At 41.5% G+C, this 26,942-nt stretch overlaps 2 protein-coding genes across 5 annotated transcripts in view; both read left to right on the forward strand.

The window, feature by feature from the left end:
* etv6 (ETS variant transcription factor 6) overlaps positions 1-5,598 on the forward strand; it is a 29,234-nt gene extending 23,636 nt beyond the window's left edge. For both annotated transcript variants that reach the window (XM_080885987.1, XM_080885988.1), the window contains exons 5-8: positions 2,442-3,065; positions 3,203-3,345; positions 4,758-4,858; positions 4,985-5,598. In XM_080885987.1, the coding sequence (XP_080742113.1) occupies positions 2,442-3,065; positions 3,203-3,345; positions 4,758-4,858; positions 4,985-5,087 (971 nt within the window). In that variant the 3' untranslated portion in view covers positions 5,088-5,598. The remainder of the gene's footprint in view (positions 1-2,441; positions 3,066-3,202; positions 3,346-4,757; positions 4,859-4,984) is intronic.
* Positions 5,599-6,248: 650 nt separating this feature from the next.
* LOC308400003 (chemokine-like protein TAFA-2) overlaps positions 6,249-26,942 on the forward strand; it is a 92,533-nt gene continuing 71,839 nt past the window's right edge. For 2 of the 3 annotated variants that reach the window (XM_080887467.1, XM_080887465.1), the window contains exon 1: positions 6,249-6,716. Coding sequence is in view for 1 of the 3 variants with exons in the window: in XM_080887463.1 (XP_080743589.1) it covers positions 24,737-24,765 (29 nt within the window). In the remaining 2 variants the exon portion in view is untranslated. Of the gene's footprint in view, positions 6,717-24,601; positions 24,766-26,942 lie in introns of those variants that run through there. The other variant, XM_080887463.1, reaches the window with a different exon arrangement.

The raw sequence follows: 26,942 nt of genomic DNA on the forward strand, positions 1-26,942 counted from the left end.
AATTTATTTAGAGTGCGCTTAAATAACATAATTCCAATACGGAGCTGGTGTGCTGCATTTTCAGAGTTTTATTGTATAAAGATGTCAGATGTCATGATAGATGGTGATGCTTGTGCCCAAACGGTCATGTGATATGAAAAATTAGAAAATATGATGGAATGCATAAATAACTAGCTGCTGAAATGTCCAATTAACTTAAAACAATTCATGCATGTACAATTTATGTACATGTTTTATATAAATAAATGATTTCCGAGCACCCTTACAGTCATTGTCAGTGTCACGAGTAGAACTATAAACTCTTATCCAATTCAGAGTTGTGGTGCGGCTGGACTATCCTGCTTGTCTGAGCGCTGGTGTGCGCTCTTGCCAGTCTGTAGCAGGTCTAACGCAGAGAGAATATTCATGCTCACATTCACACCTGTGAAAAGTTTAGAATCACAGTCACTCTAACATGCATGTCTAATACCCAGAGAGAAACATAAATATACTCATTCATTTGCTCTTTAAAGCTTAAAATAGTGCCGATACTATTAACAATTACACCGTACAATAAATATGACAACTAATGTTTAAACTGTTCCCAAAAATTTCTGTCCCCTGTCAGACACTTTGTTTCATGTTTGGGTAATAACACAAAAACGTTGCGATCCACAGCAGCTACATTACCACTGTAGTTAATGCGAGCCCAATTTGTCACAACAGCATCTTAACAAACTCTTAACACAACTACAAGCTGAGATTTTTAAATGATGTTTATCCCGATAAAGGCTGAAATAATATATGTTAATGTAAAATTGTCTTTACACTAATTTAGGAAAAGGTGGCTTCGTAGACTTAGCTGCCACAATAAGAACGAATAGTTACAATGAAACTGTGATTGTAACTCATTTGTTTTGCTGTGATAACGAATCAAACATAAACTGAACTAACAGTTGTACTTTTCACATCTTCGTTGACACTGAGTAATCACACTGTGTGGGCTGGATAGAGCAGATGAACTCTTAAACCAAGTAACTGAGATAAGACCTTCTTTAACAGCAACAACCACTTTCGAAGTTTCGAATGAAGCTGCTCATGAGAGTCAAACAAAGATCGTTGTGCCATTGTTTGACTTTTTAAGAAATAAAGTGCATATTATCTTAAAATAGTAACAGTTTGTTGGAAACAGCGCTGACATTATTATAAGTAATGCATCTTTGTCTCCATAATAAATCATATTTCTGTGTATCAGGCTACATAAACCCACGTCATTAGACCAATAACACAATTATTGCAAAAAGTTTTTTCCTTAAAAAGGCAACACTGTGAAACCGAACAAAACAAGACTGAATCTGAATGAAAATATCTTAGAATTATTCTGCTACAGATTACGTCTGCCGTTGTCCTCTATGACGCACCGGCGCTTTTACTCGACACCCTGCTTTGTTGAAAACAAGGAAGTAATAATCATGTTCGAGTGGATACCTGAGACTGTTTTCTGGCTCTGATCTGAGGAAATGTGACACACCAACAATGAGATGGAGCCGTAACTTCAAATGTTGACAGTAAAACCTGCTCTACAAGGAAATGCAGCTTTATTTAAACAATAAAGCACACCGAACGCTACAGGCAGACTGCTTTCTGCAGCTGCCTTCCTTGTCTCAGGTTCCACCACAGATATTTGAAAATCAGAGCAAAATTCAAAGAACAACAGGAGTATGAGTTGTGGCAATTTTTTGCCCAAAATGCCTCAAAAATAAAAACACTAGGCATGCTCATCCAAAAAGTAGAATATTAGTGACACCTAGTGTTTTTGTTTTCGGACTTGTGTGACGCTCGTGATCAGCACCTTGTAGCTGGCTCGCTGTGGTGATAAATCACAGCAGCAGGAAACAAGTTACATGACTATAAAAATATGAAAAGAATTTCGTGCTTTGCAATCTAAACGTTCTCTTCATACTGCTGTTTGTTTCCGGTGAAAGCCAAGCTGGGCATGCACACGAACAGTAGCATCAGAACATTCACATTTTAATATAAGCCAACATCACGGCCCTTAAGTCAGTACAAGTTATGAAAGATTTTAATATTGATAGTGAGTTGAGACTCTGAGAGGGATGCTGTCGTCTTTGAGACCAGATTTAGTCCAAGTGTCACCTTCTGTGTTGTATGTCTCTGCTCAGTGACTGCTGGCCTCAAATAAAGAGCAGTGTTTAGTTTGGTGCTGGCACACCTGTAAGGTAAACACTGGGAGTCATATAAACCTGCTGGCTCTAGGGAAATGAAAGATTTGGTGTTGAGATTCAGATTCTTGATTGTTCTTCTTTGTGTAAATTAATCGAGCAACATGTAGAATATCCAAAATAGAATTTCCTGCCGTATGCTGATCAATTTCCAGCTTACGTTCTAGGAGACTGTTCTGGGTTTACACATTTATTACACTCTGTAAACTGTGCTCTCAGAAACGGTACGACGGGGACCACGTGGTACAGAACCCATCCCCCAGCATCCACCAACCATCGAACTGCGGCACCGCTCCCGCTCGCCGCACCACCCGGCCCCGCGACGATCACCCACCGAGCCGAACCACCCTCGCCCCGCCAATGAGGACTCCCTGCAAACCTTCTCCCAGCTGCCCGACAGCAATCACCACCTGCCGGAGGAAATGTACCCGTTGTCGGTGTCCCCGGCTGCACCCAACGGGCGCTGCGCTACACCCAGAGAAGCCCCCTGTCCAGGCAGCCCTGGGGGCCAGGAGGCAGGCCCTCCTCGCGTTATCCAACTCATGCCCAGCGCCATCATGAACCCTTTGCTCCTCAGTCCAAGCAGGAGTGGCGGGGCTGCTGGCATGGACTTCAGGCACAACCGCGGGGGACCCCTGTCTCAGGTGACGCTGGAGAACGGCCGTGAGGGGAAAGTCCACGGACACCATCATCAGCTAGCCCAGCAGCACCAACAGCAGCATCAGCAGCAACAACAGCAGCAGTTACTACAGCAGCAGCAGGAGGAGGCGCTCTACAGGAACCACGTCATCATGCCCGTGTCTCCTCCAGAGGAGCAGCAGATGCCCATCGGGCGGATAGCAGGTAAGATTTAGCGGCGACGGAGCCGAGCATCAAAGCTGCGTGAGGCGGCATCTGTGGCAGAAACCTTGCATGGGAACTTTTTCAGAGAATCTGCTGATAGCGGCTCACTCTGTCTTTTCCCTGTTGGGTTCTGGCAGACTGCAGGCTGCTGTGGGACTACGTCTACCAGCTCCTTTCAGACAGCAGGTACGAGAACTACATCCGCTGGGAGGATCCGGAAAGCAAAGTCTTCCGCATCATGGACCCCAACGGCCTGGCCAGGCTCTGGGGGAATCACAAGGTACATACACACACGGGCTCTAGGTGTTCAGTGGTTATGTGCAGTGCATATAAAAGAGCAGCACAACAGAAGGGACTTTTTATCGTCATTCCTACAACCATAAAGCTGCACTAACTCATTTATTCTTATAAAACATCAGGACAGAGACTTGATTAACTAAGCACCTTAATCACTGAATAGTGAACTTTTGTTTTTTGGGGTTTTTTCCGACAATTTTGTCGACTTGTTTCAGTTTTATAGTCCTAACAAATGTTTCCTGGCACAACAGATGCTTCTTTTCATCACTCTGGTAGAAATGCTGATAGGATGTAAAGTTGAGTGAAATACAGCAGCTCAGTGTAAACACAGACACACTGATGGATTTAGTGTTTCATCTGTCTTAGCTGTAAGGACACTACCTGTGTGTTAGCCAGGCTTTGTGATGAATTAAATCGGTGATGTCAGTGATTCGGTCGAGTTATGCCGAGAGAGCCAATCTCTCCACGGTGTCCTGGATCTCATCTATGGTGTCCTCCTAGTAGGACATGTCTTAAACACCCCACCTGGAAGTGTTCAGGAACCACCTCAGCTGGCTCCCTTCGAAGGGGAGGAGTAGAGGAACTAGTCCGAGAAAGATCATTTCCTCTGTGATCTTCTTCCAGTCAGAGTGGCAGGAATGTAGCTCAACCTGTAACTCAACAACTTCCCTTTCACGCTCAACTGTCTCTTCACCACAGTAAGTGATGCAGACGCAGCGCTAGAGTCGTGCAGCTTGTGCTTTTATGTGCTGAGTGAAAACACAACATTAGAAGAATAACACCAGTATTTGTGATAAAACACTACTTTAGTTTGTTAATTTTGGCCAACAATTAAGATGAATTTGTGCTTTAGCAGATGTGATCCTGCTGTAGAGCGCCCCAGCTCTGCAGTGCAGGACAAGCTTTTAGCTAATGGAAGACCGGTTAGCAACACGTGTCTAAATGTTAGCTCCAAAGAGCAGGTGCCGTCGCACAAAGACAAACATGGTGACTGAAAATGTTCCAAAAACATTTTGAGCTCTGACACTGAAACCACAACTACGTGAAGCGTCAAAGGTTTTGTGCATACAAAAAAGACCTTTTGATGGCTTGATTTTCTGGATGATGGGGATTCCAGTGCCCCTCAGGTGTATGTTGTTTGTTTGGCCTCTTGTTTGGTTGTGTATCTCCTACCTCCTCCTGCCTGCTGGTTGTGTAAATTAATAATTATTTGCTGAAACATTAAGCACGCTATACAGCAAACAGGATCTTGCTGTATAGGTCTTTTCAGCTTTTGTGGACTTTTACTGACACCAAGTGGCCAAAATAAATGTTGCTCTTAAATTAAGGTCAGGTCCCCTCACTGTCACACTGACAGCGTTGCTCATGACGCTCCTGCTGTTTTAACTCTTACAGAACAGGACCAATATGACGTACGAGAAGATGTCGCGAGCACTGAGACACTACTACAAACTGAACATTATCAGGAAAGAGCCTGGCCAAAGGCTTCTGTTCAGGTACATCATCTTCTTTTCAAACTTGTCTCGCTGCTCCAAACCATTATTTACTTTTTGAGTCATCAATAAAACAAAAGAAAACAGGATTTTGAATAATTTGCTGAACTTGCCTCGTCTGTGCCACAGATTCATGAAAACCCCTGACGAGATAATGAACGGACAGACGGACAGGCTGGAGCACCTGGAGTCCGACACAGACGAACAAATCTACATCAAGGAGGAATGCTGAGGAACTCTGGGAAAGCGAGTCCATAAACTGCTTACTACTACTACTACTTCTACTATTACTACTACTACAGCCGCTGATGCCTTTCAGAAGCAGCTCGAAAAATCAACATTGAAATTAAAGCGTGCACAGGTGTTCAGTGGTGTCATTCCTACAGGGAGAGGCATGAAATGCAGTCTTTCCTGACATGGCCTTAGGATGATATTAACCTGGGGAAAAAAGAAAAAAAAAAAAAAAACAGCATCGGGTGTTTTCGGATCTTTCGGACGGACTGAACTGAAAGGTCTCTCTTTTAAGTGTTTCCTTCTCTTTCCGAGCTGCAAAAGCCAATCACTTTGTGCTTATGTCACTGTTAGATCGTTTTTGTCTCCTCACATGCATTATACAAAGGAATTTTGCTGTTTCTAAAAAACAAAAAGAAAAAAAAGAATGAAAGAAAGAAATTTGTGTGTGAGTGTGTGTGTGTGTGTGACCGGAATGTTTTCACCATGGAATAAACAACTTTTTGATCAGAGATGTGCTCTATGTGATTTCTCTCGGGGTGTGTTTGTAAGTGGAGTGCATCACATATCCACATGATGGCAGTAGTGGACAACTTTTGCTGGCGGAAGCCTCGGCATGTGGATGGATGTCTGCAGCAGATCAACACTTCAGTGAGTGGAACAGACGCCCGAAGGCTGTTTTCTGTGTTTTTAAGTGCACAAGGTTAAATAGGGGACGGACAGGTGGCACGTGCCTGAGAATCTCTAGCTTTTCATTGGCGTTATTGATGACCTGGCCCGGGTGTGTAGTAACGAAAGCAACCAATCCCTGATTAGTCATCATTTATAGTTTCTGCTTCACTCCTTGAACTACTTTTGGATCACACTCTCACATTCTTCTCGCTTTCTGTCTCCTAACATATAATTGCAGCAGCTTTGAGCCTCGCCTTTATGAATTATGAAACACGCGTGTTGTGGGTTCCCCACATTTGTGTTATTGTTTTCAGCTTTAAAAATACCATTTTAAATGATCACCCATTCTTTGTGACGTTTACGTCAATAGCGGTAATCCGATTACTGTAACGCTACCAGCAGAGGTAGCGGATGCGCGCCGTGCGCTCTGGAGTCTCCATAAAAGTTAGTGCGCACGGAGCGGAGCTGTCAGACTGCGAGGAGACGCGGCTGAGCAAAGACTGTGGGCTGACGTGACTAATGGGATCCACCTCACTCCATCTGAAGAGTGCGAGCTGATATCACGGGTGATTATCACCCGTCTAATGCGCACAACAGGACCCATTTGAACCTAATAAGACAGCTGTGCAGGCTTTCGTCGGGTTTGTGGACTATCGGGATTAAAACAAAGGGTTTGGATTCAGGAGACTCACCTCTGTGGTGGATGAGGTGCCATCACCGCTCTTTTAAAAAGACGAATAATCGAAAGCAATAAGCCTGTTCGAGTTCATCCGGAGGGGCAAGACAAGCCACCACTCCCGTCTTTTTTTTTTTTTTTTTTTTTTTTTTTGGTTTGTTTTTTTCCCCCAGGACGCAAATGTCTCCAGAGCACAGGGACGTCACTGGATTGTAACACCAGCAGCCTCGCCGATGGTTTAATAGGGCGTTAAAGTGCGGGAAGGGAGTGGGACAACTACAGGTAAGAGCCATGCAAGCGGTCATTCACGGCCCTGGGTGGGTGGCGGGAAGACTCGCCGATCAGCGCGTAAAAACCACTCAAGTGTCGCATTTGTCCAATCGAGCCTCTCCCCATTAAAAATAGTCATATTTGCATTACCCCCCTAATAACCAGAAAATACATTTGGATCTATTTTTTGCTCTAATTGCAGTAACTCCTGAAAAAGAAAGTAGAAGAGTCGGGCTTTAGGAGGTGCAGTTTTCTCATTGCGAGTTTAGCGGCAGTGACTGACAATCAATTCAGTTAATTTCACTACCTCAAATCGATGCCGCCTCACTGGGAGTCCTGGATATACAGCAGTGTAGAGCAGGCAGAGGTGACAGTCTAGCTTCACTCAGTCAATAAACGGTAGTCTGCACTGGAGTCTGGAGCAGAGGATCCTGGACCTGGGGTCATGCTTGTGTGCTCTGATTTTAGTGCAAGTAAGAAACTTCGTATGTATATAAGACTACAGATGTGAGTGGACTCATTTTATCAGCTTGACCTCCTGTTCTGAGGCTAACGTGGTTTCACCAGAAGCAAATAAACCCTGTGATGATGAAATGGTGTGACACAGTGGCTGGAGGTTCACATGGGCTCCCCGTCTGCTGCTGCCACTAGACGTGAGGTTTTCATTTCCAAAGTGAAACAGGAAGCAGCTAGAGGAATAAAACCTGATGAGATGGAGTCTAAGCACACACTGGCCTGATGTAAAAACAACTTTTAGGAGCACGTTTTTAAAAAATAATTATCAGACAGCTTCCTTAAACAGCAGAATTTCACCTGTTTTTGTAACTGTATTTCCAAAATCATGTGCCACAATCCAACTCACTTTTTTTTTTATTGAAATGGTTTTAAAATGCTTCTAAAGGTTAAATAACTCCTCATGATGATCCAAGCTACCTTTAAATTAGTGTGGAGCCCTCTTTCAGTTGCTGTCTTCCTCGTCTTACCCTCCCCATCCCCTCGACCTTTATTTCGACATCACGTGTCCGGGTAACTTGCCACTCCACCTCTCTCGACCTTTATCCAATTACAACGTTTAGCTTTAAAAACGCTACATGAAACAATGCTAAAGCTCCAGTTACTGTCAGCAGCTTCATGTTTCCATATCTAATACCAGCCACTCTTCACAATCCCTGCTGGATAAATAAGCTACAGATCCACATAAAAGTACACAAATCTAAGTAACTACATGCTCAAACGCATGAAACTATGTTTTCAAATATAGCTGCGGCTACTTTTCATATTCCAGTTTAACATAAACACGATGACCTTTTGAGATCTTTTCTTTCTGATGTGGCCTCTTGGAGAAAAACTGTTTGTTTTCCACGTGAAGAGAGACTTTTCCCTCCCTATCTGGAGGAGCGCTGCACCTAAGTTGGGAACCACTGATCTGAGCAAACACACAGTGTATGAAGTAGTTCAGTCTAAGTGGAACACGTAGAATAAATCTTCTGTCTCGTTTCCTTCCACTCGGAGCATTTGCTTGGAATATTTTTATGTGAGTGTACTGAATAAAGGGTCAGACTCCCTCTTCCACCACTGCTGTGTCTCAGCACAGGGCTGGAGCAAACCACACTATGACATCATCTGGCAACTAATAGCGACTTCTTTTTTTTTTTTTTTTAGCAGCCAAACTCTTCTTCCCCTCAGAAAAAGAACTGGCAGCCCCAGCAGTCCGCAATTAGCTGGAAGCATTAGCAGCAGCTCCTCCGGCGTGAACGATGAGCTTTAATGGCTCTGAGCTCGCCTGGCTCAGGTCAAACCGGGCCCCCTCCCTCGGTCCAGCTGGGCGAACTGGTGCCGGATGCCTGGCCAGCACCGGCGGATCGGCCAATGTCACCTTTTAGGGGCAGGTCACACAACCTCGTCCTGGCTCTGCCTGGCCATTGATCCGAAGCAGTGACACTGAGGCTTCATGGTCCGCTGCTCCTCGCCAACCAGGCCGACCCAGCACTGCCGCCGAACAGCTGTGACGGGCAACACACAAGCATCAGCGGGAGGTGGGGGCTGTCTCTGAATTAGCCTGGAAACTTCTTTTTCTTTGGGGGTTTTAGTTAGAGAGTAAACAGGAACTGCACAAATCAAGTGCACCATGATGGAAGATGTCCTGATTTGAAGTCATACCAAAGTAATAAAATCCAAGCAGCACAAGATCCCTCGGGCCTCTTTCAGAGTGATGTGCTCCTGATTCATTCATTAAAATCATTTTTTTGACCCCATGCCTGCGAGGCACGCTATTGACCACCCTGTTAGACTCTTTCCAATGACTAGTTCTATAAAATAAAGACTTTCTCTTGTACAGAGACTCTTTTGAATGTCTTGGATGACACCTGTATGCAAACTGCTCTGGGATTTATTTTTTTTAAATCCACCTCATCTCTCAAATGAAAGACCTCAGAGGAGGTCAGGTGCTCTGCTGCGGCTCCTTGATACGCGACTTTGCGCTCTCCTCAACAGAAATGATTGGAATTTGTGTAAAATATCGGCAGCTGATTGGCACCCGCTGTGCGGTTGTTTGATGTAAGTAGGAAGCGAGAGGCTTTTTCTCTCCCCCCTCCTCACTCCCTTTCTCATTCTATTTGATGTGCAGCTCTCTCTCCTCTCTCTCTGTTTCATCTGAACTAAAACAAATTCACCAGCCGCTGAATAAACAGGAGCTCTGCAGAAATGATATGAAAGCAGCTAAAGGTTCCGATATATTTCCTGCTCTGACCTCGGTCTTCTCCTTCTGATTAGATTCTTTTCTCACTTTGCTTCTTCCACATGCCTTTATTTCCCACATTTCCTTTCACAAGTTTGAAGATTCAGTGCTGGTTCAAAGCCTTCAGCGTAAATGTTAATTACACAGATTTGTCAGTGTTTTTTTTTTTTTTTTCCTTTGTGTTTCTGAACAACAAGCATTCATTGGATGTTCACTGTGTTATAGAGTAGCAAGCTGGCCCAGTGTATGGTGACGAAGATCCATCTTGATCAGGTAGTAGCGTATAAGAAAAGTGATTCATTACCAGGAGCCGATCCCAGCTGAAATCCACCCTGAACAGGCTGCCTGTCAATCACGGGGCTGATTGACAGGCAGCCTAACCCGGATGCCTGACTGTAAGAGGAAAATCCACACATGTGCACTCCAAAAAAAATTGCCACAACTGGTTTAAACTGTTTAAAACCTCACTCTCGTGCTGCCATGTTTTACAGTGAAAATAAGGCAAAAAAGTTCAGCTTCTTGTGGGAAAGCATAAAGTAGAAAATGATAAATTGACAACATTTATTGTAATGAAGGCAGTGACTGAATTTAACCATTTAAAGAAACGCCTATACTCTTCTGTAACAACAACGGGCAATGTACTGTCACATTTTCCTCTTTTGTTATTTTATTTATTACAGTGTTGTCCATCCTTACTCTACTGCTGTGAGCATATTAACTGAATGAGCTTATTAATTACTATGCATTTTAAAAATGGCTCTATTTGTGTTCATCACACCTGTATTGTTTCCTATATCTATGACATATATTTTGAAATGTCCTACTGGAATGAATCATTTTTTTCTTTTTCATGTAATAACATTAACCTGCTGCCAACTGGGCTGTTTTCCCCATCTGGGCTTCAAGTATCCGCCTAAAGGCTTCTGCAGCTGTAAACATTACAACCATTACAGGAACATAAAAAATGATTTTGGGTCTGGTATGTGATTCACTGCAAAGCATTACAATGTAGTGATAAGCAGTGGGGAAACTACACACCAGTGGAGCAATTTCTGTTAAAAACTATGGAAAGTTGTAAGAAAAGATGGATAAAATTTATGATAGGAGACTTTCTTACAATTAAAATCACAGAGGCACATATAAATATACAACTGGAGGTCATAAATGGTGACTTGAAGGTCAGTGATAAATAGATTCCTTATTCGACCACCTGTCATAAAAGCAAGAAAACACAAATATTTTAGAAATCTGTCAAAAACATGTTTAAAACTAAAATAGATAATGTTATTTATTTAAATAGCAAACTCATTTCATGTTTTATACTCATTGGAGCTGGTGAACTGGACTTCAATGTTAATGGTAAATGTAAAATTTCATGGATAAAAATAATAATAATGATATATTTACAATTAAAAATATCACAACTATTAAAGACTTGTGTATACTGGTGGATTCACCATTACAGATGCATAAAAATAGTTTGGAAATTACCTATTACATAAAAAAAAATTAAACTGTGATCAAAGCAAATAGAACCATTACAAAAAAGTATAACTACAGTTATAAATAAGCAAACTCAGTTATTATACTTAAAATAGCCGAGTGAGGATGTGCAAAACTATAAAAGAATGTCATGTACACCCGTCTTTTTACTGATGTTTATCGGCATTTCTGTAATCAGTGTAATTCAATACCTGGTTAAAAAAATACTGTAAATTTGGGGCAGCTGTGGCGAGGTCCTCACACTGGGTGGTGATCTAATAAGTTGTAAAGCACTGTGCTCTTTTTCAAAGTGTTGTGTGATATAAGGGAACGCTATCACCTCTTACTCTGCCATTAAGCAGTACTGTATTCCTCTTTTATTACTTTATTGTGAAAAAAATCTTTTTATTTAAGCGATAGATTTCTTATGATTTGACCTCACAAATATTTATTGAAATGAATGCGTTTTATGTTTAATGGAAAGCTTAACAGCAATGACAGAGGTATTTTTAATTTTTGGCAGTTTTACCAATAAGGTAAAACATGCAAATCAAGACCAGGAGAATCAGCAATGTTATAAATACTATTTTAATTTTTTTAATTTTCTAATCTTGTTAGGAATTTAAAACCTACCAGCAACTCTATTCCACATCATGTCTAAGTAATGGATTACCTCATCCCAGTCCCAGTTATTTCCTTCCACTCAAAGATACTTGGACAAAAAAAAAGGAAAAAAAAAAGAGGGGAACATGTTTTTGTGATCATGTAATTTCCACATTTTCCTTAAATTTCCAGAACTTACAGCTCTCAAATGGTCATTAATTTTCAGTCCATCCTCCCTGAGCCGGTATTCGTTACTTTCCTCATCGCTCATAAATGCTGTGGGTACATGTAAACGATCTTAGTTCTTTATTTTTTGCTTCCTTGGTTTGACGCCGTCACAGTAGTTCTGACACAGTCCTTCCCCCAGTATTCCCTTAAAGGTATTCTATTCATTTTCATGCTTTTTCTGTGGATATGTGCACAGGAACCTGATTGTGGTGACACTAAATGAAGACATGTAACAGATTATTTAACTGACTGATAACTTTACTGTCGATTTCAGACAAGCCAAACAGAATAGCTACACTTTTAAGACAATCTTTACAACCTTTGCATGGCAAGGTTATATACACCACCTGCTCTCACTTTGAATGTTGGTCCTGGATTTATAAATTACAAAATGTGATATTCTCTGGTATGTCTGGAATTCCCTGAAGTGTAGGAAAAATAACCACAAGTCCAGGGTTCAAAAATACTTTCAATGTCCTACAAAAACATTCCAAAATTGGGAATATGATGGAAAGTAACAGATCTGTTACAGCTGCTGACATTTAGTTTTTCCTGTACTTCCTCTGCATTATACGCTCTGAATATTTTTTTTCCCTCTCAATCCATCCCTGAGTGTCCCTTTGCTGGAAGAGCCATGTTTTCTTCGTTGCACGCTGTCCTCCTCCTCCTCCATATGAAAGAGTCCTCCAGTTAAATGTGATCCTATTTCATGCAGAGGAAGAAAAAAAGACGGAGAGACACAAGAAGGGTGAGAGCGACCGAAAAAGATGTTGAGGAAACGGGTATCCACTGGTCTGTGTCCAGGATTCCCCCCATGTGGCTGTTTTATCCCTTCAGCAGCGTCCTAGTGTTGCTTTCTGTGTGGCCCAGTGGCTTCTAAACACGCGCCCGTCACGCAGGATAACTCCAGCCTCCGAAAGCCTCCAAACAAACACACCAACTCGTATTTTGGACAGCAGAAAAACTTCTTGCCTCGCCCTTCTTCTCACATCTCCTCCACTCATCCCCTTCCCTCAGTTTCATTTCGATGGCTGATGGCGTGTGCAGAGCTGTGGGCCTCCAGTACTTTCATGATGTGAGCCAAAGCCCATCTGGGACTCAATATCCTGTTTGCCAGCTCTCAGCACTCTGAAAACCACAACAATACTGAGCTGAGGCAGAAAGTTCAGAACTCATTACAGTTTGTTCAGGTTGAGACCAAGGTCGAAGTCTTCTCCTCCTGCGTCAATCTGCTGCGTCGTCTACAGAGTGAAATCTGCTGCTTTCGCTTTTTCTCTTTGTCCAATCTATCCATGTTCTTATGTCTCACGCCTGTTTTTGAAGCCGATACGGGAATCCACAAGAGACTGCCGGCTTGAGAAACGTTGAGCTGCTGGTATTTGTTACAGCTTGTAGATGGATTTGAAACTTTATTGTAAAAATTAAATAAACCTGATGTGATGGGTATACTTCAAAAAGTTTGTTTGCTGTGAGCCTGCTGTCTTTAAAGTCTACCTCAGTTATTGATTTCTTATATTTACCTGAATGTGTTCCAACAGCAGGCTGCTCTGTGATTGTCTGTGAGGATTGTCTGATGATCTATACAACCAGTTAATTTAGATAATGGTTTGACTTTTTAAGGCTTTGCCAAACTGTACCAAATATAAGATTTCAAGCCCTTGAATTTCTTTTTAAATGAAACCAACAAGGTCACCTAGTAAATACATTGTTAAACAATACATGTACAGATATAATAGATTTAAGTGCTTGGCTTAAGTTAACGTCCCTCGCTAAAGGCTAAACAGATAGTAGTTAGTACAACTCTGCTAAGCTAGGCTAGTTAAATATTTAGCTGTAGCTTTTAGCGTAATTGTTAATGTTTGTATTATAATAAGATTTTAACTTTAGTTATGCTATGTTATCATTACCAGTGTTGGTCAAGTTACTTGAAAAAAGTAATCAGTAACTAATTACCGATTACTTCCCCAAAAAAGTAATCCTGTTACTTTACTGATTACTTATTTTCAAAAGTAATTAATTACTGTTACTTTTTAAAAACACGATTTACAACCTGAAGAGGTGATAAAGCGATAGATCTCTCAGCCCAATTATACTTTTTCTGCATAATCCATCATACAAAATGTAATCAGATGGAAAAATCTCTTTTTTAAACTTGTTTTATTAGTTTTTAATCTTTTAACTTTGTGTATCAAGCAAACATTTAATTATCTGCAACATTCTCTGACTGGAAGAAATTAGTTTAACATTTAAACCTATTTTCTGCACATTCCAGCACATAAATTTTTTTTTTTTTTTTGTGTTACCACTCACTCTCTCAAATAGATGCAAGTAAAACAGCAGAAAATAAATAAAGTCAAAGACTCAGCGGTCCTGTTGCTCTATTTTCACCTGTAAAGCAGGAGTGGGGTAGGCGGAGGTTTACCCTGGTGCAGGTGTGCCGCGGTCAGTGGAAGAATCTGCAAGTTTCTCTGTGAGTTTCCCATTACGTCGTAGCTACTCGGTGCTTGTTGGAAGTTTAGGGGTTTTTTCGCTGTAAAAAGAAGTTTTCTTCCCACGCACAGCGGACACTAATGTTTTTGTCACTTTGTATGGAATCAAACTCAAAGTAAGGTCAGTACTTCCACGCTTTAAACGCTGCACGCTCATACTCTCTCCCGCACTCGATATATGATCCATTGTTGATCTGCACACAGCTGTTGTCACGAACGTCGCACTCGCTTACGTCACTGTCATGAGACATTCTCGCAAAAAAATCACGGTTTTAGTAACGCAGTAACGCAGCGTTCCTACGGGAAAGTAACGGTAATCTCATTACCGTTTTTGCAATAGTAATCCCTTACTTTACTCGTTACCTGAAAAAAGTACGCGTTACTGCCCATCTCTGATCATTACACATTAAAATGCAGCTACACTAGATTTAGCTGAAGTTTCACACATTTTAACAAATCTGTTTTTCAGTCTTTGTGCTAACTCTACAGTCGACGGTGAACATGTCCAGGCTTCACAGATGGATCATCACTCATGAACAAAAAACATCTTATTCTTTCTCTGCAATTACAAGTTATTACACTGTTAAGAACTACTGAACAACAGCAGCAGATTATTTTCATATATCTGTTTAAAAAAAAGAAAAAAAAAAGAATAATTATTCCTTCTAAAAATAAAGCAGCCAGACAATAATGAAAGAAAATGTAAACTGATCTATTTTTCAAAGTTTTTGGATATCAGTGTAACCGTGTTAAATGGCAAAACATTGTATGAACATTACAACACTGTGACGGCAGCAGTTTGTGTTCCAGTGTGTCATGTTTTGAAGGTATAGATACATTTTAGTACGCAGACACAATAATAAATAGAACAGACAGGAAAGGTTGAACTTCACAGCTGCCAGCTCATCCGTGACATTTATAGCTGAAGACATCTAACACGACCAGAGACCAGACTTTGTTTTATAATGTTAAATCAGGTTTGAATCCTTAAAGTGAGAATCTTTAGGTTTTATCGAGTTGTGGATTAAAAAAAAAAAAAGTACACAGCAATTCTCACACAATGACGAGAAAGCACTCAGAAACCACAAGCCCCATCTGTAAAAGATGTTTAAAGGCTCCACATATCAACAGAGAAACATAACCAATTTGCTAACAGACATGCCAATCTGTACAAAGAATTCAGAGACTGGAAGGTTAACTTAAATGACAGATAACATGTTACATCCCAGAAGTGCTGTCAAAAATACTGTAAAAGACCGCAATTTATCTTGTTGCGAGCAGTTTTTAACTGTCAGATTTTGATGAAGCAGTCAGTTAAGAGCAACGATAACAGTATAATTTGGTTTGTCAGATATCTGTATATGCAAATGCTAATGTGTACCATTACTGGAAAAGTATTGGTAAGGCTAATTATGCAATGGAACATTGTATTACAATGCAGACCTACGACAAAGAGATGTAATGAGTCACTTTTAATAAGTGACAATTTGTGGGTGCAAATACAAAGTTAACTATTAAAAAATGACAAACTCAAATATACATGAAATGATACGATTATCAACTGCGTGCATGTACGAACTCGTCAAATAAAATCCAAGGGCCCAAAACAGTTAAGCAAATGAAAAAATGTAACATATTCTTCTTTCTTTTGCAGTATAAAATGAAAAAAACTTAAATTGAGCAGTGCCTGCGAGCTAGTTCAGGCTAGCAACTTCAACTGCCCATGCAGCACAACTTCCTTCCCTTACACCCTGTACCAAACACACCCTCGCAATTTGGTGGTCCATTTAAGCTGCAAGATTTCCCATTACTTCTCATGCATTCCTGCCTGCCAAAGCCTACACCACCCTGGCATCCACCTGTAGGATCTCTCTCCAAAATACAGAATATAGAAAAGGATTAATTCAAGTTATTGTTGCTAAAGGTGTTTCGACAAACTGTTGGCTTATGGGGTGCACTTAGTTTTGAAAAACTTTAATTTTCACATTTTTTGTGTGTTCCCTGTGGCAGAATTTCATGCCCTCTACACACACACACACACACACACACACACACACACACACACACACACACACACACACACACACACACACACACACACAGAGAGAGAGCTCTACGCCTCATTTGGTTCACTCCGTGCCCTCGGGCTATTTAACCCGGGGGTTGTAACTTAAAGACGTGATACTGGCAGCCTGTGGGTTTCATATCTGACCGCTGTCCCCCACTTATCTGGCAAATAAGCCGTTTTAATTGCTTACACACAGAGTCCTATCAGGCCTTGTAGCGAGCATGGAGATAAGGGTTACACAGAGTCAGGCATTAGAAACAGGATGAGAAGACCGCAGAAAAACAGAGCTGCAGGGTCCCAAGAGGATGAAGAGTCAGGAAATAGCTATGGCCATCCTATTAATTTCAACCTCACAGAGCTGTTTCTGCACCTCACTGTAGGGCTCAGGAGAAGTATGCTGTTCACTGAAATCAAAGCAAATCTAAAATTAAGACTGCGTAATGACTTTATCACTGGATCGACCGTGAGGTCATTGTAGAAAACAACCTTTACAAGTTCAGCTTTTTGTGCATTTGTAGTATAATAAAACAGAAATCTGAATATATTTGCTGTCATTGCAGAATCTGCATTAATCTAGATGCCCACGGTAAGCCTTGTTTATTGGCATTTTTGTACTTTTTGTCAACATTCAATTATGTCACAGGCTCCAGGAACCTTACTTTCCAAAGGGGTTGAGATTGTTAAAGTTTCCTTGTGTATTGTTTTGACCCATGTGCCCCGCATGAAGAGCTAGTCAACACAGTAGCCGGGTAAATGTCAGCTGCACTAGGCTTCTAATGAGACCAGAGACTAAGGAGAGGGCTGACACCATCATAGGCTCTGTGCTGAGAGGCTCATTTACATTATACCAGGCGACAGCTGGAGATATGAGGGGAGAGAGGAGGAGATGGAAGCAGAGAGGCAGGGAAAGAGAGAGAGCTGGAGAAATGAGGCAGCAAGAAGAAAATGTTGGTTTTAGTTCTGCAGACACTTTTCAGAGGCAAAAGCCTACATGTATCAAGGTGGGATGAGACATGGAGGCTGTCTAATTAAAGCTGCGTTAGTCAACAGTTCAGCCCAATGCACCCAAAAAGTCCTCCTAGTGTTTTTGTGTCATTCAGCTAATTGTTTTGGACATAAGTTTGCAACATTGTTTCCAATAGCAACATGCGGTTGCTTTCTGCGCCAAACACTCCATAAATCAAATCTCCAGTGAGCACAGCTAAAAGAAAAGTAGATAATTCCGTCGTAGGTTGGTGGAGAACAAAACAGAGCTAAAATAAGGGAGAATATTGAATTTACATGCATTAAGTGGTGGAAGTATGATTTCAAATTAACACCAATGATTGGCCCTGCCTTCTGGATCTGTAAGAATGCATCTATTTGGTGATACATTCAACACTCCTGGATTTCTGTTGCATTATGTGTGTGTGTGTGTGTGTGTGTGTGTATATATATATATATATATATATATATATATATATATATATATATATATACTGACCCAGCAGAAAAAGCAAGATTGTAGTCTAGCCTTAGATCAAGATCAAAGCCTTACTTTAAGAGGCAACTTTGGGCAATTTGCATTTTCATAACATTAAATTATCAGTTCCAAAGATTGCTGATCGCCTCATTAATAACTGTTCAGTATGTGAGAAAGTCTGCACTGAGGTAGGTACCTGCTGTAAATTAGAGATGTTATATAATATTATAATACACAGTAATTTCAGGGCTTCTGAGATGTAAGGCTGGGAAAAATCAGACCCAGAGTGGGGACGAACACTGCGTTCACACGTCTCACAGACTGCTGGATAGAGCTGAAATGCTGCTGACACTGATGTGCAAGTAAAGCTGTTGTGAGCAGGTGTATGGAAAATGAAGATACGGGCGTCTGCTAGGGTGCACAGTGCGCCTGTCAGAACTATCAGATGGAAAATGGGTTCACGTGTCTGTTGGTTTAAATTAAAAAACAGATTCAGTCCATCTGATTAACAGTTACTCATGTTATTATTATTATTGTCCATTATCCTCCAGTGACATTATGGTACTACCACTGTCTACCATTATGTTTTTCGAATTGACTTCCAATGACATTCTTGTTCATTATTATTGGAGGTTAAAAGAAATCATTCTTGTTTCCAAACATTAACTGGATCATTAAGTGAAACAAGCCTAGGAGGAAGTTAGAGAGCTAGCAAGAGGAAGCAATGTGTGATCAATTATACTGACTGTCTAACTGGTACATTTCCTTACACATTTATCATACTCGTCAGTTGATTTGCTAAACATTAGAGTCACACTTTGACAAATGTAATGTTTGGGTGTATATATGGCTGTGCCAAATATTGAACTTCCTTTGTCCTAATGCTAAATATGAAGCTACGCTCCAGCAGCAGTAAAATCTGTCTACCAGCAGCTCCAAGGCTCAATAACTCAAGTCATGTCAGTCCTCATAAAATAAAACAGCCAACTGACAAATCGTCCAATAAATCAGCTGCTTTTTCTTGACTTTTTTCTTTATTTTTATCCTCGTGTGTTCAGTACATACATATATTTAATTGCAAATATTTTATAATTGTCTGTTACTGCCCATGTGGCAACCTCCGTGTAATAGGAAACACTGGTGGTTTCCTGGCGATTGCTCTGAACATTTTTACATTCGTTGCCGAATTGCGGCGATCACTTTTGATCACACGGCGATTGCACGGGTCGCCTGGTGGGAGGCAACCCATCTGTAAACAACTGAACAGTTGGACTGATTGATGAAAGCTTGCAGATAATTGCCAACATATTGCAATAAATTGGAGTCAATCTCACCGAGTCTCTTTGCGGTAGTGGACTTGACTTAACTGGTTGCTGCGCATGAAGACAGTTTTGCGATGTTTGCCAGATGATCGCAGTTAATCACAAACAGATTGCGAGGAATGGCCAAATTGACACAAACTTATAGGACTGATAGGAGACTGACTCCCTCTTATTGCACATTATTGCAGAGTCATTACCATGGTGACGCAACAAAATTGCTTTGAAGATGACTGGGAGTTGTGGCAGACCTGGTCTCCATGTTTGAAGAAACCATTTCATAGGCAATGAGACTGCAAGTTCATTTTACACAGTCGTAACGACTTTGTGCTGCGGTCTCCAGTCCCTGTTTTCACTGGTGTGACTGTAGCACTAGTGAAGTCCTATCATGAAACACTGAAACACATTTTGTTGTCACTAAATTGTTTGAGAGAGGTGTGGATCTGACTGTGAAACTGAGGTGTTCATGTTAACCAATAGGCATATCCTGGAAATTCTTCCTTTCTGACTCTAATAATGACTATAAACTTTATTTCTTTTTCATTAAGACTTGAAATGTTTGAACCCAAATCTCTGCAACGTGTCACAGAGAAAGGGAGCAGAGGATTTTTTTACAGAATTCTATAGATCTGGAAATCTTGTGGCCACAAGAGTCGCCCCCTGCTGGCCATTAAAAAGAATGTGATTTTAAGGCACTTTCACATGACTTCGCTTTCTAGCTACATGCGTCTTTTATATTGTCTGGGTTTGCTACGCTAATGCTGAAAAAAAAAAGACTTTTTGTTTTCACTTGCGTGTGGTTTATTTTGCGCTCCTACTTCATGATGGGAATATGTTTCTTTACTTTTTTCAATCCTGCTTCAGAGAAATCAGTGACAAATTATACCTAGTCTGCACCAGGCCAAATGTGCCCCTCTGAAGGCCTGTAGCGTTAAATTAAATGTCACATAGAATGTCTCCTCTATCTAAATGGGATCCTGTGGTCTTACATCAGCTGCCCTTTCTTTCATTCTGACAGAGAAAAACCCTGAATTTCTGATGGTGCATAAGCAGCAGTAGAGGAGCTGATGAATAAACTCACGTCCTTGCCTCTGTACTTCCCCATCCACTCCGACTGAATGTCACTATACACTTGTGGGAGAGAGAGGAGAAGAAAGAGGGATGGAGCTGCACTGGCTTGGAAGTACAGTAACATGCCAAAGATGAGTAACGACAAGTCTCCAGACTGCAGAGGCCACTGAGCTCTGTCTCGGTGCTCGGGGATCTGTTGATTTGTTGATGTAGAAGCCAGATGTTCCAGGGGCCACATGGGATGGCTGCCAGTTTGTTATAGTTGTTGGGCAGATTTATGTCCAAATTATTTTATTAGCAATTTGTTTTGGGCTATAGATAGAACCAAATATAATGCAGGACGAGCAGGTGGCTTATTAATAGTTTACTGAAGTGAAATAAACAGTGAAAAACAAGCAACAGAGTCAGCTTTGAGACTCGAGAGCAGATCTCTATATGCACTGGCCTAAGGTCAAGGTGTTATATTGGTTATTTGGTTTAGACAAGAACCTTGTTTAACCCACAGAGTCACTTAAAATCACATTTAGTGAAATATATTTTGTATTAACAACAGTTTAGATATAAAAGTGAAAATAACTGAACAAAGTGCTGTTGAACTCTTCAGGTTTTAGAGTTTTTCAGCTCATTGTTCTTTTGTTTTATTATCTTTGAAACTTTTTCTTTAACAACACAAATTCAATTTTTTTGCAGCCACAGCTACAATGTTCAGTGTGTTTAGTTTTTTATATGGTGCTTTTCTACTTTACTTTCTCTCTATCTCACACATCTACTTCAGGATGGATCTGGAGGGAAATGTTCTGGAAAGAGAGGATAATGGAGAAAGAAGTCTTCTTCATTGGAGACACTGGAGACAATACAGTGTCTTCTTCTTCTTTATTCGCTGTCTCCTTTTAGGGGTTGTCATAGTCGATGATCTCCCTCAATCTCACCCTATCCCTAGCATCCTCTGTCACACCAACCCTCTGCATCTGTAAACGTTCTCTGAAGCCTTCCTCTTTTCCTCCTGCCTGGAAGCTCCATCTTCAACATCATTTCTCCAATATATCCACTATCCCTCTTCTGCACATATCCAAATCATCTCAGCCTACCATCTCGACCTTTGTCTCTCAACCTCATTTCGGCTTTTGTTCATCCCAGTCTAGCAGTTCGTAACAAAATGTGGAAATTTGGAAAATCTCAGCATCTTCAGTTCTTCTACCTCCAGCTTACCGTCCTGTCTTTTTGTCATTGCCACTGTCACCTAACCATACATCATAGCAGGTATCTTCCAGGAACCCATGATTTTGCTGGGACATTTCCTAACAGCATCAACAGTTTCCAAAGGGTTTTTAATATTCATTATCACTTTCTAATAATTCACTTGGCACAATATATGTCATCTATGGACATGCCTTGGCAATGCACTGTCACATTTCTCAGAAACAAATGAAAAGGAGTCCTGTATCTGACTCTATAGAAGGCTGGACAGGTGAAAGCTTCAGTTGTCTCTTCTTAGCCTGATGTTCTAATCGGTGGAGTACTGGTTGTGCTCCTCATGGCTCAAACATTGCGATGTACTGAATGTTTCAGTCACTCTGAAGGACACCGCGCACATCAACTTCACAAACAGACATCGTTAATTAATCCAATGCAGCATAGGAACCAATTACATTGTTAAGCTCCAGGTGCTGACAGCTAATTACAAAACCCGGAGTGAGGAAACACTTGGAATGAGAAGTCCATTTTACTCAGACAGCTGAGAGTCATTTATGGAAATAGAGCCGACTTATTAGGATAATATGTAACAGAGAAGACTACAGAGGCTCTGTAGAGCCATTAGATGATTTCTTTGTAAATACCAGTAACCACCAGATGCCACTGCCAAATAGCTTCTTGACATAAATGACAAAACTGTGGTGTAAATGTCTGACAAAATCAGGTGTTAGAAAGTATAAGAAAATGGGAAGATCCAACCATGTTCTTCCATTTATTCAATTCAGGGTCAGTTATCGTCTTGCATCATCAGATGTACTCTGTTTATCACAGACCATCTATCCATGTGTATAATGTAACACCTACATTGAGTGTTAGTTAATTACACAGTCCAACAATCATGATGTTTGACTACACGAGCATACCAGGTTTAGATTACTAAAATGAGAAAGGAAGAAAAGACTAAAAGCTTTAATAAAATGAACATTTTCCCTGAGCCCCCACTTCATGAAAGCACACTCCAGCAATTTGCAGTTGCTTCCCGAGGTGTTGGTTTTCCTCACCAGGCTTTATTCAAATGTGTAAGATCTGATACATACTGAGAAGCATCTGCTCAGCATAGTGTCTCAAGATGGAAGGATACACACTAGTATACACATGAAGGTATTAGTTTCTATAATAAGAACACACTGGAAACCAAAAAGACATCATCAAACTATTGCAAACTACAGATACCTTTTGCTTTGTTTTTATTCTTTTCATCCTGGCTTGAATTTAAGACAATTTTCAACCCCACCCTCAAAAAACGAAACAGTTTATTTTTCTGGCATGTAAGTGATACTGTTTGCACTTTTAAAGCTACTAAGAGGATGTGATTGCAGAAGAGGTTTTTGAAAATATATATTGATACCTAATGAGCTCTCCATTTACTACAAGAAACACATTTAGTGAATATCACACATAAGAGGATGCTGTTATGGTGAATGGCTGTGATTTGGTTTTAGGCACACGTCCACAGTTTCAGAAGAGCCACAACAGACTATTATTTGTTTGCTTAGTTAATCACTCATTTGCCTTTGCCAACACAACTCAGATTGGACTGTTGCCAAGCAACACATTAAATGTTTTTCCTGCACACTAACCTCTTTGTGTAGGTCAACAGGTTACTGCTGTCCAGCAACTATATTATACACATTTATCTGTATGTTTTCATAATCTTTTCCAACAGTCTATTAGAAACGTGCTGGCGTATTGAGTTTAATGATAAAGTACAGATCTAACTATTTATTTGTCTATATTTCTCAATCTATATCTAAAATATATTTACAACCACACAAAACACAATGTTTAAAGGCTGTCTGGGGCTGCTGTCAAATTCAATTCAAATTTTATTTGTCACGTACACAGTCATACACAGTACGATATGTAGTGAAATGCTTGGACAACTGCTCGTGACCTAAAGAAAACAAAAAAGGAAAAGGCTATGAATAAGATAGGAAATAAATATGAAAAATTAAAAAGGGTAAATTTAACTAGGAAGGAATAGAATATAAATTAAGGTTAAAAATGAAATAACTGTACAACACAAATTAGAATGAAGGGTAAATTTAACTGGGAAGAATAAGATAAAGATAAATATATAAATTAAAGTTGAAAATAAAATAACTGTACAACAAAATACACAATATAGAACTATATAAGAATGTATGAAGAAATCTAAATCTAAATAAATATATACACAATAACAGCAGCTGTACAAGTATTAACCGGAAATGAAGAATATAGTGACCAGTGTTGTGCAAAACCAAAGTCCAGAAAGTCCAGTGTGTGTGTAAGAACCATATGTGTGGGTCAGTACTGTGTGGTGGTGTGATTGAGAGACCGTATCGCCTGTGGGAAGAAGCTCCTCCTCAGTCTCTCTGTGTTGGTCTTCAGGGAGCGGAATCGCTTTCCTGACCTCAACAGAGAGAACAGTCTGTTGTTGGGATGGCTGAGGTCCTTCACGATCTTCCTGGCCTTGGTCCAGCACCGCCTGCTGTAGATTGAGTGCAGGTCAGGGAGCTCGGAGCGGATGGTGCGCTCAGCTGACCGCACAACCCTCTGTAGAGCTCGTCTGTCCTGCATGGTGCTGTTCCCGAACCAGGTTAAGATGTTTCCCGTCAGGATGCTCTCTATGGTGCAGGAGTAAAAGTTCCTGAGCACCTTGGAGGGCAGTTGGAAGTCTCTCAAGCGTCTGAGGTGGTAGAGACGCTGACGGGCCTTTTTCACCACGGTGTTGATGTGACAGGACCATGACAGGTCCTGCGTGATGTGAACTCCGAGGTATTTGAAGCTGTCCACTCTCTCCACTGGGCACTCGTTGATGACGGGGGTCTGGTAGTTCCTCTCCTGCTTAGTGCTGAAGTCCACTATCAGCTCCTTTGTCTTACTGACGTTTAGAAGGAGGTTGTTCCTCTGGCACCAGTTCTCCAGATTCCTAATCTCCTTCAGGTAGGCCGTCTCGTTGTTATCAGAGATCAGGCCCACCACGACGGTGTCGTCAGCAAACTTGATGATGGTGGTGGAGCTGGTAGTGGCCACACAGTCATATGTGTACAAAGAGTACAGCAGGGGGCTCAGAACACACCCCTGGGGGGCTCCAGTGCTGAGAGTGGTGGAGGCTGAGACATGTCCGCCCATCCTTACTGCCTGTGGTCTGCCAGTTAGGAAGTTGGAGATCCACTGACACATAGATGAGCTGAGTCCCAGATGCTCCAGCTTGGTGGTGAGTGTGGAGGGAATTATGGTGTTAAATGCAGAGCTGTAGTCTATGAAGAGCATTTTAACATAATTCCCCCTTCTAGTGTCCAAGTGAGTGAGTGATGTGTGGAGGAGATGAGAGATGGCATCGTCTGTGGAACGATTTGGACGGTAAGCGAACTGTAGTGGGTCCAGTGTGTCTGGTAGTGAAGAAATGATGAAGTCTCTGACCAGGCGTTCAAAGCACTTCATCACTACTGAGGTGAGGGCTACAGGGCGATAGTCATTGAGAGAAGCAGGGTGGGGTTTCTTCGGGACAGGAACAATGATGGACTCTTTGAAGCATGTGGGGATCACCGACTGAGATAAAGAGATGTTGAATATCTCAGTGAACACAGGAGCTAGCTGGTATGCGCAGTCTCTTAGGATACGACCTGGAATGCCGTCTGGTCCTGCTGCTTTCCTGGTGTTCACTCTCTTGAAGGCTCTCCTTACTTCATGCTCGGAGATGACGAGCACGTTTCCGGTGCTGGCAGTATCTTCCTGTCTGCAGCCGTTAGCGCCGCTAACACTAGCATTGTTGGAGACCTTAGCTGCAGCCTCGAAGCGAGCATAGAAAGTGTTCAGCTCGTCTGCCAGAGTCACGGCCGCGTTCGTCATACCGGTTGTTGGTGCTTTATAGTCCGTTATTGTCCTTAGTCCCCGCCACAGGCTCCTAGAGTCACTCTGTTGGAGTTGTGACTCTAGTTTCCTCCCGTAGCGCTGCTTCGCCTCTTTCACCGCCCTCCGCACGTTATATGACGCGGCTTTGTACGGGTCCATGTCCCCCGTCATGAGTCCCGTGTTGTAGGCAACAGTGCGGGATCTCAGAGCGTCGCGGATGGTTTTATCCACCCACGGCTTCTGGTTGGGAAACGTTGTGATAGTCTTTGTCTCCACGGTATCATCCGCTAGTTTCCCGATGAATCCCACAACCGCTTCCGTAATGATGTAAAGTGATGTATCTCACACATATCCTTTATATAAAATATATTTGATAGGTAAGCAGTGCAGAAGGGCCTTAAATCTGCATTCTTCCTTTCATGTCCAGTGGGGCCAGCGCAGCCTGCAACAGTGAGTGTGGTTACACAAAACTCATTAGGCAAAAGACTCTTCAGCTTCATTAGTCTGTAACATTAATACAGCATGATGGAGTTTGGAACTGATGGTTTCTATTCAATTCAGTTGTATTTATACAGAGCCAAATCACAACAACAGTCGCCTCAAGGCACTTTATATTGTAAGGTAGACCCTACAATAGTAGATACAGAGAAAACCCAACAATCATATGACCCCCTATGAGCAAGCACTTTGGCGACAGTGGAAACGAAAAACTCCCTTTTAACAGGAAGAAACCTCAGACAGAACCAGGTTCAGGGAGGGGCGGGGCCATCTGCTGCGACTGGTTGGGGTGAGAGAAGGAGGACAGGATAAAGACATGCTGTGGAAGAGAGACAGCGACTAATAACAAGTATGATTCAGTTCCAATGAAATGTTCCAATCAAAATTGACAATAAAGCACGGTTGGCTTAGGGCGGGACTACTTTGTGATTCATAAGTTGGTTCCACGTGTGCATGCATTGCCCCTCAGTTTTTCAGCGAGATCTGAACCTGACTACCTCTTTATCTGAGCCAGATGCCCACAGTAGATGCTGATGCAGTAAGCTCTCGTTAGTTTTCCAGATCCACAAAGTCACCGCTAGAATGCACTTAACTTGGTTTTCTTTTATCAACTGAGATCAACATTCATTACCATTAAGGAGCAGTTGTGGCTCGGGAAGCAGAGCGGGTTATCTACCAATCAGAAGGTCGGTGGGTCGGGAGGTCGGCTACTCGAGTCTGCATGCTGAAGTATCCTCGGGCAAGACACTAAACCTCAAGTGGCCTCCATCAAAGTGCTTACATATAGAAAAAAGGGTTTTTATGAATGTGTGAGACTGGGTGAATAAGGCTTGTAGCACTTTGCTACTCTGTGTTCAGAGTAGAAAAGCACAATATGAGTACCAGTCCATTTACCAAATACAAAAATAAAGGAATGACCAATCAGATTGCAATCTGTAATCTTTTCACGGATCACCTGGATGTTCTTGGTCTTTCAGGTCTGCTTGCAAATATGCAGAACTGCTCTCTGATTCCAGGCTGTTTGAAGAAATCAAACCAGTTATCAAAAAAGCACGACTCAATAACAGGACACAATGCTGATGTTATAAGGGCACTGAGTAATTACCCGTCTGACTGACTGCTACAGGCAGCAGTAAGAGCTGCAATAACACTGATAAAGCTTATCTCTTCTAACAAAAGTCTGGGAA

Source organism: Rhamphochromis sp. 'chilingali', assembly GCF_963969265.1.
Source record: "Rhamphochromis sp. 'chilingali' genome assembly, chromosome: 7".
Taxonomy (NCBI): domain Eukaryota; kingdom Metazoa; phylum Chordata; class Actinopteri; order Cichliformes; family Cichlidae; genus Rhamphochromis; species Rhamphochromis sp. 'chilingali'.